This window comes from Bactrocera dorsalis, chromosome 1 (assembly GCF_023373825.1).
Source record: "Bactrocera dorsalis isolate Fly_Bdor chromosome 1, ASM2337382v1, whole genome shotgun sequence".
Classification (NCBI taxonomy): domain Eukaryota; kingdom Metazoa; phylum Arthropoda; class Insecta; order Diptera; family Tephritidae; genus Bactrocera; species Bactrocera dorsalis.
Genome location: NC_064303.1, coordinates 66,968,588 through 66,982,787, shown reverse-complemented (window position 1 = coordinate 66,982,787; position 14,200 = coordinate 66,968,588). Strand labels below are relative to the sequence as shown.

Below are 14,200 nucleotides of genomic sequence, written 5' to 3'. Positions count from 1 at the left end.
CAGACACTGCTCTCTGAGAGCACTCGTCAACAACTCGGTATAAGGGAACTGTGGGACGGCATTTCAAACTCCTTACGTACAGCTGCAACCGAAACCATTGGTTTTCGGAAAGTGCAAAAGAACAGCTGGTATGCCGTATCGCAGCGGAGAGAAAACAGGCTGCCTACCTCGCAACGTTACGATCGACCACAACATGTGCGGGATGGGATAGATACCGAGAGTTGAAGAGGGAAACGAGACGTATTTGCAGACAGAAGAAGAAAGAGGCCGAAATGCGTGAGTACGAACAGCTTGATAAGCTGGCCGACAGGGGTAATGCTTGAAAATTCTATTAAAAGATGCGGCGGCTTACACAAGGTTTCAAGACCGGAGCATACTCCTGTAGATCCCCCCAAGGTGATCTAGCCACCGATGCCCAGAGCATACTTAAATTATGGAGGAAACACTTCTCCAGCCTGCTGAATGACAGTGAACGCACAACACCAGGAGAAGGCGAACCCGATACCCCAATCGATGACGATGGAGCAGACGTTCCATTGCCCGATCATGAAGAAGTTCGAATAGCAATTGCCCGCCTGAAAAACAACAAAGCGGCAGGGGCCGATGGATTGCCGGCCGAGCTATTCAAACACAGCGGCGAAGAACTGATAAGGAGCATGCATCAGCTTCTTTGTAAAATATGGTCGGATGAGTATGATATTGAAATCTCCTGCTAAGGTTAGTGGCAACATATGATAGTTTTCTCCTAGTTCTTTAGAACCTACTCGACCATAAATCATAAGTCTTCTGTATATAAACTTTATGATATTATTAACTGTGTTATTGGGCGACATGTAAACAACTACCATTATGATGTTTGTTCCATCGTCCAGAACACGGGAAAAATTAGGAAAAATTATTTTAATTTTATCTCTCTTTATTTTTATTTAAATAAAGTAATATTTCAAATAAATTATATATATATCTACTATTACAAAGTGAAGATGTGCAAAATGAACTCCATTTCTTCAAAGAAAATTGATGACCTTCATGAAATGTGCATATTCGCATTATTTCGTTATCATTTCCATATGTGTACCAATAGAATTTCTATGGCATATACATACTTACATATGTATATTATTTCTTTGGCACATTTGTCTGTATGTTACGAAAACAAATGCGAGCCACATACATATGTAGATACATTCATAATAACAAGTGTCGCACGCATCTTTCGCATCTCCCTTGTCACGGACAATCAATGGCCGAAACTCAAAGAGTCACGCCCGGAACACATAGAGCGGGGCAGGCTGCAAGCGACATCTGTCAAATAATAAAATACACACGTTCTAATGGACACAGTTATGTAGTTGTGCACCTGTTTAAATAACTGTGTCCTTAACGGGGCATCTCGACACGATAGAATTTATAGAATACTAGCTGCATTGCCGTGCACATAGCTTGTGGAGACTCCACATTGCTCATAGCTTACTAGACATAGAATACTATCTAGTTTGCCATGTATAGTAAGCTAGAAGCTGTCACTTCAGCAGTTTGACAGCGCAGTTTTCATTTCTATGAAAATTTTGAAGAGGCAACATATCTCATTTGCACATATGCCGACGGCATTTTCAATTTGGCAATATGAAACTTAGAAGAGCGAGTATTAAGACGGTTGTGTTATATTATAAAAATAAAGTACATTTTCAAAATAACATTTTTTCAAAAAATTAATATTTAGTTTAATATTGTTAATTTATAGAAAAATTATGCAAATTGGGTTGGGAATGAGCGAAGTCTTAAACTTAATAAACTTATACAAGCATACATCAAAATATTATTGCGCATTTTATATTTATTATTTCAATTGGTATATAAAATTTATGCCGCAATTATTATATAATAGTCCAATAATATGAGTTCTTATTTTTTCCCAGAAGTACATTTGTAAAAAAAAAGGATCTTTCTCCTTTTCTTATTATCTTATTTTTCCCAGAAAAACATTTGTAAAAAAAAGTATCTTTATCTATGTTATGTTTTTCTTTTTCCCAGAAATACATTTGTAAACAAAATGATCTTAATCCTTTTTTTTTCCACATAAAAGATATCAAACGTGCTCTACATCAGCTACCTACCCGACGGCATTTCACAAATGATAAAATAAATTTTTCAAGAGCTCAAAGCATGCGCTACATCGAACCTACCCTACGCCTTTGCGCAAATGATTCTATCATGATAGCAAATGCCCACGTACAGATTTGGATATGGCAATAGCAATACGTTTGACAGCTAGTATTCTATAAATTCTATCGTGTCGAGATGCCCCGTAAGAATGTGTGTATTTCAATATCAGATTCAGATGGCGCTTGCAGTCTGTCGCGTTCTATGTGTTCAGCACATCAATCTGTCGAAGCATTGACGCGACGAGACGCGAAAGAAACTAACAAACGATCGCCGATTGTTACCGCTTCCCTTGCCGCTGTAACAGCTTCGCCTTCCAATGTGCGTGAATATGTATGCATATGTATGAACTTGCATAAGGAGCATGCATGCATATGTTTATGTCTTCATTTTCATATTCATGCATACATATATTTATGTCTCTTCATATTCTTGCGTATGTGAGACAGAGAACATAATGTATTTTGTACACATTTTCGGTGTCAAAATGAAACAAAATATAAACAAGCAAAACGAAATTCTTCGTTGGGAGTCTCTTCATATTCTCTTCTTCGGCATATATGCCTTGTTATCATATGCCGTATATGTATTTCTGTCCCTTCATATTCTCGGTTAGAATATGTGAGCGAATTGTAAACAATGTTAAAATTGCGAGGCGAATTCCGACCTTAAATACAATGTTAACAAATTTTATGTTCTTTGTCTATACTTTTAAGTTCTCTGGTTCTTGCAAATTTGTTTACATGCACACATAATTACATATGTATGTACGTGAATATGCGCGACCGCTTGGTCTTTTAATATGTACATATGTTAAATGAAATGTCGTAAATTTGGCAACGCGGTGAACCCTCTCTATATTATACGTTCTCTACGTTCGCCTCGCCTGATCACACTTTTCGTTACGCGTTCGTCAGCTTACTCCACAAGCCAATTACCGTTCGCCTCGCCTGATCACACTTCTCGTTGCGCGTTCGTCAGCTTACTCCCCAAGCCAAGCGCGCGTAAAAAAGTTTCACTTCAAAAAATTTTTGGACTTGCCTCCAATCGGCTCATGACGCCATTGTAGATTCTGACGATTCAGATCTGCCACAAAATTTTAAATTATCTGCTTACGCCATATACGAAAACTGCTTAGACCAGTTCGAAGAAACAAAAAAAAGCTATGATCTCCGATCAATTAAAGCTAATAAATTGCACCTACTCCCCACAGTAGAGTAGAGTTGCCACAAATAGACAATCAAGAGGCAAGTTCAGGCATCCAACTCGAGGTGCCTACATGTGATACAGAAACGTTTTACGGAGGTTATGAAGAATGGCCGTCCTTCCGGGACATGTTCACAGCCGTTTACATCAACCATCCACAACTATCAAAGGCACAAAAACTGTATCACCTCCGATACAAAACAAAAGGTCAAGCAGGCGAAATAGTTAAACAGTTCGCATTAAATGACGACAATTACAATTTGACGTGGGAAGCTCTAAAAGCGAGATATGAAAACGAAAGAATACTGGTCGATAAGCAAGTAACAACACTATTAAACTTTCCTAAAATTAAGAAAGAAACAAGTGTAGAATTCATTAAACTAGAATCCACTGTTTCTAATTGTTTGTCGGTTCTATCGACACTTAATATCCCCACAGACAGCTGGGATCCTATTCTGGTAAACATTTGCACCGCCGCATTACCAGAAAAGTCGTTACTTCTATGGGAGCAATCGCTCTCATCACGAAAAAAGTGCCCAACGTGGCAACAAATGAAAGATTTTCTTACCACCCAATATGAAATTGCGGAAAGGTTAGAAGCTTCAATAGACCCCAAGCTAGAAGCAAAAACAAATCAAACATAATTTTTAACATCCGAACAGAAAAAGCAAACGTCATGCGAACTATGTAAAAGAGGGCATAAACTTATGTCTTGCGAGAAGTTCAAAATATTAAACATTAACGAAAGTAACAACTTTGTCAAAAAGACTCTGTACAAACTACTTGTCCCATACACACAATCTTAAAACTTGCAAAAGCAAATTTAATTGCTTATATTGTTACAAAAGACACAACTCAATGCTCCATTACAGCAGATATCCCATCTCACCACAAAGAAGTGCTTATACACAAAGAACCACGGGTATAAATGCAAAAGGAAATCCCGAAAATTGCCAAGAGACACACTGTTGCTCCAAGGCTCAAACGCTACATAGCGAAATACAAAGTGGACTAGTTAGAGAACTAGTTACCACCATACCAACTCAAGTTGAGAAAAAATCAAATCAATACCTTAATACACAATTAAGGAAATTTCAAGAGATAGGGAAACTTCCACGAATATTAAATAAAACTTTAGAAGATCAGTATTGTAAGGGTAGTGGATGGGAATCTGTTGTCAAATTTTAACATTCTACTTCAAAAAAGTAGCTAGTAGTACCACATTACAAGTCGAAATGAAGCCGTTCGCAATTCATGGCCATTCTCTCGCAAGATCCCTCTATTGTCACAGTCCTAACTCCAGGGCTAAGGAGTACCCATTCCGGCCACATCTGACCAGGCGTGGAGTTACTATCCTTCATAAGCCGAGAATAAATAAAGTCCAAACATTGCCGGAATGTCCGGTCCCTTAATTGGGAAGGTGCCGCTTCCCAGCTGGTTGATGTCCTCGTGAAAATAAAGGCTGACATCACCGCCATCCAAGAAATGCGATGGACGGGACAAGGACAGAGACGAGTAGGTCCTTGTGACATTTACTACAGTGGCCATATAAAGGAGCGCAGGTTTGGTGTGGGATTCGTGGTGGGATAGAGACTTCGTCGCCGAGTACTATCATTCACTGCGGTGAATGAACGTCTAGCCACAATCCGCATCAAAGCGAGGTTCTTCAACATATCGCTGATTTGCGCCCACGCCCCGACGGAAGAGGAGGACGATGTGACCAAAGATGCCTTTTATGAGTGCTTGGAGCGCACTTATGAGAGATGCCCCCGCCACGATGTCAAAATCGTGCTTGGCGACTTTAACGCCAGGGTGGGCAAAGAAGGTATCTTTGGCACTACGGTCGGTAAATTCAGCCTCCACGACGAAACATCCCCAAATGGGTTGAGGCTGATCGACTTCGCCGGGGCCCGAAATATGGTTATCTGTAGTACTAGATTCCAGCATAAGAAGATACATCAAGCTACCTGGCTGTCTCCGGATCGAAAAACCACCAACCAGATCGATCATGTTGTGATAGACGGAAGACACGCCTCCAGTGTTTTAGATGTGCGTGCGCTCCGAGGTCCTAACATCGACTCGGACCAATACCTTGTTGCAGCCAAGATTCGCACCCACCTCTGTGCAGCAAAAAACGCACGCCAACAAACACAAGGAAGGTTCGACGTCGAGAAGCTGCAATCACAACAGACAGCCGAACGTTTTTCTACTCGGCTTGCGCTCCTACTCTCTGAGCGCACTCATCAACAACTCGGTATAAGGGAACTGTGGGACGGCATTTCAAACTCCTTACGTACAGCTGCAACCGAAACCATTGGTTTTCGGAAAGTGCAAAAGAACAGCTGGTACGACGAGGAGTGCCGTGTCGCAGCGGAGAGAAAACAGACTGCCTACCACGCAACGTTACGATCGACCACAACACGTGCGGGATGGGATAGATACCGAGAGTTAAGGAGAGAAGCGAGACGCATTTGCAGACAGAAAAAGAAAGAGGCCGAAATGCGTGAGTACGAGCAGCTTGATAAGCTGGCCGACAGGGGTAATGCTCGAAAATTCTACGAAAAAATGTGGCGGCTTACAGAAGGTTTCAAGACCGGAGCATACTCTTTTAGAACCCCCAAAGGTGATCTAGTTACCGAAGCCCAGAGCATACCTAAATTACGGAGGGAACACTTCTCCAGCCTGCTGAATGGCAGTGAAAGCACAACACCGGGAGAAGGCGAACCCGATTCCCCAATCGATGACGATGGAGCAGACGTTCCATTACCCGACCATGAAGAAGTTCGAATAGCAATTACTCGCCTGAAGAACAACAAAGCGGCAGGGGCCGATGGATTGCCGGCCGAGCTATTCAAACACGGCGGCGAAGAACTGATAAGGAGCATGCATCAGCTTCTTTGTAAAATATGGTCGGACGAAAGCATGCCCAACGATTGGAATTTAAGTGTGCTATGCCCAATCCATAAAATAGGAGACCCCACAATCTGCGCCAACTACCTTGAGATTAGCCTCCTCAACATCGCATATAAGGTTCTATCGAGCGTATTGTGTGAAAGATTAAAGCCCACCGTCAACGAACTGATTGGACCTTATCAGTGTGGCTTTAGACCTGGCAAATCAACAACCGACCAGATATTCACCACACACCATGACTTCCTGTCATCAAACAAACAGTCGTCGCACTCGCGACTTGGCACTCACGTCACTGTTGACAGTCATAACTTTGAAGTTGTAGATAATTTCGTCTATCTTGGAACCAGCATAAACACCACCAACAATGTCAGCCTAGAAATCCAACGCAGGATAACTCTTGCCAACAGGTGCTACTTCGGACTGAACAGGCAATTGAGAGCAAAGTCCTTTCTCGACAGACAAAAACCAAACTCTATAAGTCACTCATAATTCCCGTCATGCTATATGGTGCAGAGGCTTGGACGATGTCAACAGCGGATGAGTCGACGTTGCGAGTTTTCGAGAGAAAAATTCTGCGAAAGATTTATGGTCCTTTGCGCGTTGTCCACGACGAATATCGCATTCGATGGAACGATGAGCTGTACGAGATATACGACAACATTGACATAGTTCAGCGAATTAAAAGACAGCGGCTACGCTGGCTAGGTCATGTTGTCCGGATGGATGAAAACACTTCAGCTCTGAAAGTATTCGACGCAGTACCCGCCGGGGGAAGCAGAGGAAGAGGAAGACCTCCACTCCGTTGGAAGGACCAAGTGGAGAAGGACCTGGCTTCGCTTGGAATATCCAATTGGCGCCACGTAGCGAAAAGAAGAAACGACTGGCGCGCGGTTGTTAACTCGGCTATAATCGCGTAAGCGGTGTCTACGCCAATTAAGAAGAAGAAGAAACATTGCCGATATCGCAGAAAAGGCAAATAACTAGGTTTACAAACCGATGGTAAAGAAATTTGAAATAGGAACACAAATATAAACCTATCAAAGGAACAACCGCAAATATAATAACTATGAAAAGCTCATAAATCCGTAAAACATAGTTTCTTATTGTACGCACGTAAAAGCATATGTACATATCAAATACTAAGTATGTTTAAAACCAAAGCCGTCTCCAACATTTATAGCATGTGTTCTGTGCCCTCGGCTACGATACCAGCAGTACTCCGAAATACAGGCAGCAGCATATACGTAATACTAGGCAAAATATTCGCCTAGGGGGCCCAGGATGTTTAAATGAGTTAAACCTCGACCCACTCTACCCGGGAAAAACTGGCGCACCCTAGCTAGACACAACACCAACACACCTCACCACCAATACACCACACCTGGGGACACATTGGATTTCACCACATCAGATGTCAAAAGGATTGAACATCGCTTTTATTTTGATTACATTCGTCATCTACTATTCGTTCTACACAAGCCGCCCAGACACAATCGTTTTCTACATTCGCTGACACACTGCGCCCCGTCATCATCACCCGGTCCAATTCGATATCAACATTCGTTCGACACACTGCGCTCAACAAATTTCGTTTTCGACCACAATCCCGCACGCTGCAGTTAGCACGGGGACCCCCACGATCTAATAATTGGAACACTAACCTTTTTTCGGCATATCTATCATTTAGCTTTAAATTAACATTATATAAAGTTAAAGGCTTCTATAATAAACAAATTATTATTAAAATTGAAGTGACACGGATATTTTTATCAAATTGTATCTAAACGATTTCAACTTATACATATGTATGTACATAGTGAAAGTGTAAATAAAAATATACTTGTTACAACGTTAAACACTAATAAAAACACTAAAGCTTCCTCTGCAGATAACCCAATTGGACTTTTCGTTGTAGAAACAATAATCTTCTTAATTTTCGATGGCCTTGTCGGAGATTTAAGCGACTCTTTCAACACAAATCTTAAATCAGGTTCATTTGCAGATCGTGCTGCATTAGCAAACGATCACTCGCCTCACTATAACTAAGTTGTGGTCTTCCTCTTTTACATTTGCGACCAATTATGAAATTCGTCTCACCCTCTAGCCATTCATTATTATATTGTTTACAACGAGTTAATGACCTTTGGTATTTGATCCATTTTCGATTTATGAATGAACAAAGATTATCAATTTTCTTTTTAAAAGCTTCCAATTCTTCTTCATTTATATTTTTATTTATTTCATGGATAATCCAATTCCCAACTATATCTTTATTTTTCTTATTTTCTAGCCATACATTAAAAATATCTTTATTTTTGAGGTTAATCGATTCTGAAAATATACATTACGAGTATTTCCATTATTCACAGAACACAAACACGATTGATAAATTTACACAACAAAATCACATACTTACACGTAATTAAAACTCGCTCACAACAATGATTAAACAAATGCTAGCTATTCCATTTTATATAAAATACCTTGATAACTATTTTCCATTTTTAGAAAGAAAAAAATGTTCACCCTTCACTATTAGAAACACTTGCGTTTTGAGTTATTATTCTTCATACGAATCACGAAAAACCATGTGATTGAAATGTCATCTTTGAACGTACGGTAAATGAATAGGATTGCCATCTGTCCATTTTAATTATTTAGGATAAGTTTAGTGGTATTAATTATATGTATTAATTTCCTTTTTTGAACGATGCAAAAAAAAATGGTTTTTTGACAAAAAAAGCGGTCCGCTGGCCCATAGTGCAGCGCAGCTGATGTATCCTAATTCGCTGAACTAAAAATATCGTCGTACATCTTGTACAGCTCATCGTTCCATCGACTGCGATATTCGTCGTTGCCAATGCCTGAGAACCACAAAGCAAGACGGGAATAATGAATGACACTAGCTAGGTCATGTTATTCGGATGGGAAATAACACTCCAGCTTTGAAGGTTTTTGATTCCACTCCGTTGGAGGGATTAGGAAGAGAAGAACATGTCTGAAATTAGTAACTCGAATTGGCGCCAAATAGTGTAAAGAAGAAACGACTGATACGCTGTTGGATACTTGTCTATAATCGCGTAAGTGGTGTCTACGACAATAAAGAAGAAGAAGCAAAGTAGCATATGTGACAATCCAAGGTGTCAGCTAACTCCACTACAAATTTTATTAAAATTTTTTCAGCCGTTTAGTCGTGAAGAAGTAAAAAACATACACACTCACAAACTTTCTTTATAATAGTAAGAGTAGTTTGATTACGTAAAATTTAATGCTTTTGAAGCGTTTATTTAGGCAGTTTCACACTTTTTCCAATTTTGAATATGTTAAATGAAGGAGGGGTGAACGAGTTGCAATTATATTTTACCCATTTTTGCACTTTGGTTGATATAGATTATGTAGTTTGTGAGATATAAAACACTAACATTATTGGGAGGTGGTATCAAGAAAACTTTCCAATATTTGTTAACTGGACGAGACTTTTTCGAAATTTTTTGATGACATCTGTCGGAGAAATGGCTGGGTGAATGAGATGTGTTTTTTCACTGGCAGACACGATTTCTCATTTTTGGATCATCTGAAACACAAAAACCCAATTTATTCTTAAAAAGTGCGTGAATGGTTATCGTCCCTACTAGAATCATGAAAAAATGTCAATAAATTAACGTTTTTTTTAATTTTGCCCACGTTTTTTTTACATACAATTTGTCATAACATTGTCAATAAATTATAAATCTAGTGAGGACGATAGCTAGGCGTTTTGTGAACATTTAAAAAAAAAGATTAAGCAAATCGGTTGAGTAGTTCCACCGGAATCATGTCCGCCAGTTTAAGAAAGTGTGTTTTGAGAAACCCGCGTTTATATTTTGAGTTGTGCACTCCGAGTGCTCCAAACGTCGAGCGGTATTATTATATTTGGGCCTTTTTCGAAAGGTAAAGTGGGTTTCTATATTAATTCTAACGATATAAGGGAACAGAAAAAGCAAAAAAAAAAACAAAAAATTGAAAAAAGCTTACCCTATCGACCCTTTAAAGTAATTTAATTGAACACGAAGGCTTTTCCGTATACGCAGCACATCAGATTTTGCCCCAAAGTCATCGTAATATAAATCAAAACTCATGTCCATTTTTATATTAATTTACCCTTTCGTGAGCAATAACTGAGGTTTGATTGGCAACATGAATAAAACTGCGACTGAAAAAAGAGTTTGGTTGATCTGAAATTGAATTGTTCTAACTTCAATTCAACTGAGAAGAGTTGCAAACCGTAATAAGAGTATCAACCAATTTGTTTTATTGAAAGTAAGAGATGTTCCTTTGATAAATACATATTTTATAGCTGCCTTTTATCAAAACTATTTATTAAATATTATCCATTCTATTACGTTAAAATTTTAATACTCTGTCTCTACTTGTCAAAACTAGAACACAATACTGGTATATTAATAGCCTAATATCTAATAAGTTCGATTATCAATTATTGTCATGTCTTTAGAACTCAAAGTTGAGCAAATACCTTGATATCATTTTATGCATACTCTGAGCTACTAAAGGATCTTCTGTATCCATCCAAAGTTCTCCAGGTCCAATAATACATTGCCGTCCAACTTCCATGTAAAAAAGGCAATGTGAATCACCACATCTGAAATTAAATTATAAAAGCGGAGTTGTAAAATAACCGTTTAGTTATACAGTTTGTAAGGTTAATGTAATCATATACTTAAATATGCATACGTAGTACATATGAAATGAAGTGTAATAAATTAAGTGAAATACTACATTGAATTCATTCGAAACATAGGTGAGAGCCAATACTTAATGTAAACATATGTATGTAGTATTAAATTGCATGAACGGTACATACAAAGTAGTTTAAAAAAAATTAGTACAAAGACTATTAGAAATATAACCATTATGCCCAATTAATTTCCAATTTTCTGCAAAGTTAGAGTCATATTGATTAAAAGTTTATATTCATTAACGTTTTGTATCGAAGTTATACCCAAAATTTAAATTTTTTTTAATATGAATAGCAAGACCATATTTTATATGGTTTTTCCTTTTCCTTCTTCTTTTTCTTTATTTGCGTGGAAACCGCTTACGCGGTTATAGCCGAGCTAACAACAGAGTTGGAGTGTTTTCGTCCATTCGGACGACACACATAGGGATTTCCGTGGCTGAAATTCAAAAATGGCATGTTGTCTGATTTGAATGAAAATTTCACAGTTTGTTACCAACTATCTATATATTATTTTCCCAAAGTATTAGGATTCTATCTGCATTAGTTTTTTGTCCGGAACTGCCCAAAGTTGGTGAATGTGGAGAACATCAAAATTAGCAAAAAATTTACTCAAAAGTCAATTCATTGATACAATAAAACAACTATTGAAATTCAACTTTATTATTATTTTTCATTTAAGTATAATATGTACCAAAGAAAAAATTTGCATCAAATTCCATTGAAAAAAAAGAATGCATAAAAAATTTTGTGGAACAACATAATTTCGACGTCAAAATTTCAATGTTCTTCAAATTCAAAGTGGTGCATCTTTTTAGCGCTGTCTACCGCTGTCCACATACATATACCGAATTAAAGCCTGAAGTCTCAGCTAAACGATAAAAAAATTCAGCTGCCCCAAATTGCCCCCCTTGAAAAAAACAATGAGATACTCTAAAATGGCAAGTTACCGCCCAAAAGTATGCAATATATAGCGTACTTTATAAACGTTTGCCTTTGAATGCAATTGTTTTTGGCACTGATTTCTTAACATTTTGTTGATGCAGTGCACTCGCGGTAACGTGAACTAATTAAAACCAAGGGAGTTCACGTTAGTGAAAATGTTCACGTTAGCGATTGTCGAATTTGAAGACGCAAAATAACTTCAAATTGCTAAATTCAGGATTTTTACACATTTAAATGTAAAAGTATTTTGTTATTGCCATTAGTATGTTCATGGATATGAACATACATATTAAATTGCGAATAAAATTTCACATTAGATTTATTCATTAAAAAGATCCGATATCTTTTTCTGCTGCTTTTTCCTTTCTAATAGCTGAAATACTGCTTTCTCCCTTAAGCGGCTAAGTACACTCATGTCGCTTTGATCAACCATTGCATCTCCAGCCCATTGCAATGCCTTGTTAAAGATTTCAACTGCCTCACTTGCGGCAATTTTCTTTATGGGGTCTTCGGCAATACAATCATCATCGTCACTTTCTTCAATTTCATAGATTTCGGTGGTATCATCAACACAAGGGTCATCGTTCCACTCTCGAACCATTGGCAATGTAAACTCAACCTAAAATAGAAAAAAGTAATAATGATATCAAAGTGTGTCGTAAGACTTCTACCTGAGGACTCAAGTCCTGAAGGAGATCAACTGACATTCGCATTAAAGAGTTTATTTCTGCACTCCATTTGTCTTTCCGGATACTTAATGGAATGTTATATTCAGGGTCCTCCTCGTTTCCCATTAAACTTAAAATTTTTTTCCAACAATTGGCAAGAGTCTCTGTGCTGACCCGATCCCCCGCGACATATAAAAGGGTAACAGCATCTTTCAACGTTACATTTTTCATTTATTCAAGCAAATCTAAGTTTTTTGCTGCTATTGAAGCCAACAAACTGTTTCTGTAATATAACTTCGTTATTTTAATCGCATTTTGATCTATAGGTTGGGTAAGAGGGGTGACATAAACATGGCAATTATATTTCCATCTTCAGTTTTTAATTCTGCTTCACTTGTATGAGAGGGAGCGTTGTCAATAAGTAATAGTGCCTTTATTGGTAAGTTCTTAAGCAAGAATTTATAATAATTATTAATTAAGCGAAAAAATTGTTTACCTGTGGCACAAAAGATTGATGGAACCAATGTTTAAAAATGGCAGACGTCATCCAGGCTGATTTCGAGTTCTTATAATCCGTAGGGCAACTAAAGTGTTTAAAGCTGTGTGGATTTTTTGCCTTACCAATTACTAAAAGTTTAAGTTTATGTGCACCTGATGCATTTGCGCAACAAAGAAATGTTATACGCTTCTTCTCCGTCTTTGTTCCTGGAGCAGTTTTTTCATGCGATGATACATAGGTCTTATCTGGCAAAAGCTTCTAGAATAAACCAGATTCGTCAGCATTATACAATTGGTCATTACATAACTCCATTTCCTCAATTTTTTGTTTTAGTTTCAGTTTAAATGGATCAACCAATTGAGGCTGCGATGAGAGTTTTTCTCCAGATACTTTAAGCAATCTAACTCCGTATCTTTTCTTAAATCTCTGGAGCCATCCGTCACTAGCATTGAATCCGGTCGCGTTTTCTTTAAGTAGGGAATGCAATTCCTTAGCCTTTTCTTTTAGCATTAATCCACTTACAAGACAATTCCTTTCGCGCATCCGGATGAACCAAAGGTATAGACTTTTTTCCATAGATGGAAGCTCTGACGATTTTAAAGTTTTTTTCTTTTTCCCAGTCCTTGGTATGTATTATTCACGCATTTTAAAATGGCTTCTTTTTTCTTTTTAATACTGCATTGTTGACTTAGCGACATTATATTTTTTTGCTAAGTTAGTCACACTTGTTCCTTTTTTCAGACTGTCTAAAATGTCTGCTTTTTCTTTTAATTTCAAACACTTCGATTTTTTAGAACTCATTCCGATTGATTGATCACTCCGCGAAAGAAAAAACCTTCAACTGAAGTAATTCGTGTCATATGGTAAAAATTTGCGCAAATTTTTCAATATTGGGGGATTCCCCGAACTTAAAAAATAAAATTTTATGTATTCAGTGTTGTCCGTATGTTAATAAAAAGTGTAGTGAACAAAAATTTTGTTCACGTTACTGAGCTTTCTAAGTAAGTTCGTTCACGTTACAGAGTAGTCAATGTAAAAAAAAGCGTGTTCACGTTAGCCGGTGTTCACGTT

General features: G+C 38.0%; 1 protein-coding gene across 8 annotated transcripts in view; it reads right to left on the bottom strand.

Annotated features, from left to right (window-relative positions):
* Irs1 (insulin receptor substrate 1) overlaps positions 1–14,200 on the bottom strand; it is a 276,196-nt gene that overhangs the window by 97,822 nt on the left and 164,174 nt on the right. For all 8 annotated transcript variants that reach the window (XM_049446911.1, NM_001319782.1, XM_049447242.1 and 5 more), the window contains 1 exon segment: positions 10,796–10,921. In XM_049446911.1, the coding sequence (XP_049302868.1) occupies positions 10,796–10,921 (126 nt within the window).